The 1,913-nt window shown below is 48.2% G+C and overlaps 1 protein-coding gene across 1 annotated transcript; it reads right to left on the bottom strand.

The window, feature by feature from the left end:
• Positions 1–1,299: 1,299 nt before the first annotated feature.
• On the bottom strand, positions 1,300–1,485 carry LOC119952855 (ATP synthase membrane subunit DAPIT, mitochondrial-like). Its single transcript, XM_038776414.1, has one exon. The coding sequence runs from the start codon at positions 1,483–1,485 to the stop codon at positions 1,300–1,302; it is 186 nt and encodes a 61-aa protein (XP_038632342.1).
• Between the last annotated feature and the right edge of the window lie 428 nt (positions 1,486–1,913).

Raw genomic sequence — 1,913 nt, 5'->3', positions numbered from 1 at the left:
CAAGAGTCGGCAGGTCATGTTACAGTTGTATAGGACTTTGGTTCGGCCACATTTGGAATACTGCGCGCAGTTCTGGTCGCCACATTACCAGAAGGATGTGGATTCTTTGGCGAGGGTGCAGAGGAGGTTCACCAGGATGTTGCCTGGTATGGAGGGTGCTAGTTATGAAGAAAGGTTGAGTGGATTAGGATTGTTTTCGTTGGAAAGACGGAGGTTGAGGGGGGGACCTGATTGAGGCCTACAAAATTATGAGAGGTATGGACAGGGTGGATAGCAACAAGCTTTTCCAAGAGTGGGGGTGTCAGTTACAAGGGGTCACGATTTCAAGGTGAGAGGGGGAAAGTTTAAGGGAGATGTGCGTGGAAAGTTTTTTACACAGAGGGTGGTGGGTGCCTGGAAAGCTTTACCAGCGGAGGTGGTAGAGGCAGGCACGATAGCATCATTTAAGAAGCATCTAGACAGGTATATGAACGGGCGGGAACAGAGGGAAGTAGACCTTGGAGAATACGAGACAGGTTTAGATAAAGGATCTGGATCAGCGCAGGCTGGAATGGCCGAAGGGCCTGTTCCTGTGCTGTAATTTTCTTTGTTCTTTGTTCTTTGTACCTCAAGAAATCAGTTTATACTGCTTAGCTTCCAATTTCATCTTCTTCTTAATGGGTTATTCATCAGAGGCCCTGGAGTTCATACCAGCAATGCTTTGTCCGACCGTGGAGTCTCCTGAGAAGCTCTCTCCAGCAGATTCAGTTATGAGATCCTGGCCTGTTTGTGGCTCTGGACCCCTCTTCCTTATTACAAACTGATCCATCTTCAGTTCTTCACACTCTCCTGCTCCTTGCTTGCTGGCAGCTACAAAATGGAGGAATCTCGCCTTCAGGAATTTGCAGCCAAAGCACGGATCTTGTGACATCAGTGTACATGCCGGGCACGTGGCGTGCTCTCTCTCACCACTTCTGGTGCGAAGACTCTGCCGTTTTTAATAAGAAATTTGGACCTGGAACAGCAGCCTGACGTTAGGATGGGACGGTACTGCGATAGCGCACTGATGTCAGGAGGTGGCAGTCTGCCATGCTGGGCATCAGGCCTGTGCACTGCCGAGTCTGCCTGAGGGGGCATGCATGTGGACGGCATTCTCTTTTTTTTAAACAGCATATGGCATCCCATGAGTTTTATTTGTGAAGACTGATAACTGATATCACACCATTATAGTGTCACGATTGCAGAGGTTTCAAACATTCACACACATTTCACAAGCCGGTGCTTAAATCCAATTGGCCTGCCCCAGAAGGGAACCACACATCATTTATTTTCCGTGATTGCTGCTGGTGCCTTCTTCTTGGATCGCGGTTTGAAGAACAAATAAATTGCTGCAATCCCTGCAAATGTTGCTATCACATAATTCCTCCTCCCTGTGATGGTGTAGACATTGAAATACTTGTGGAAGCCAGTGAACTGGTGCTGACTACCAGCATCGTGACCCGCCATTCTCACCCCTCCCACAAACCTCACTTGGCCGCTCTCCGTGTCCTTCACAGGCCCCGAGCTCCAACAGTCCCACCGCCGGAGGTACCGCCCCCCACCTCCTCCTAGTGGTCAGCGGAACAATTAAACGTCAGATGTGACATCATTTTTTTTTTTTAAATAATTTTTATTGGAATTTTTTGAAAAATATATAGCAACAGAACAATAATAATAATAACAATAATAAACACCCCCCGGCACCCGTAACAACGCATGTAACGAACCCCCCCAACCCAATAAACAACAAAATAAATTAACAATAAGCAAATTAACTTAATAATACCCCCCTGAGACCCCGCCCCCCCCCCCCCCCCCCCCTTTCACCCCCTCCCCACCGGGTTGATGCTGCTGCTGACCTAGTTCCTTATCGTTGAGCCAGAAAGTCGAGGAAA

Source organism: Scyliorhinus canicula, chromosome 18 (assembly GCF_902713615.1).
Source record: "Scyliorhinus canicula chromosome 18, sScyCan1.1, whole genome shotgun sequence".
Lineage (NCBI taxonomy): Eukaryota > Metazoa > Chordata > Chondrichthyes > Carcharhiniformes > Scyliorhinidae > Scyliorhinus > Scyliorhinus canicula.
This window is presented reverse-complemented; position numbering and strand designations above follow the sequence as displayed.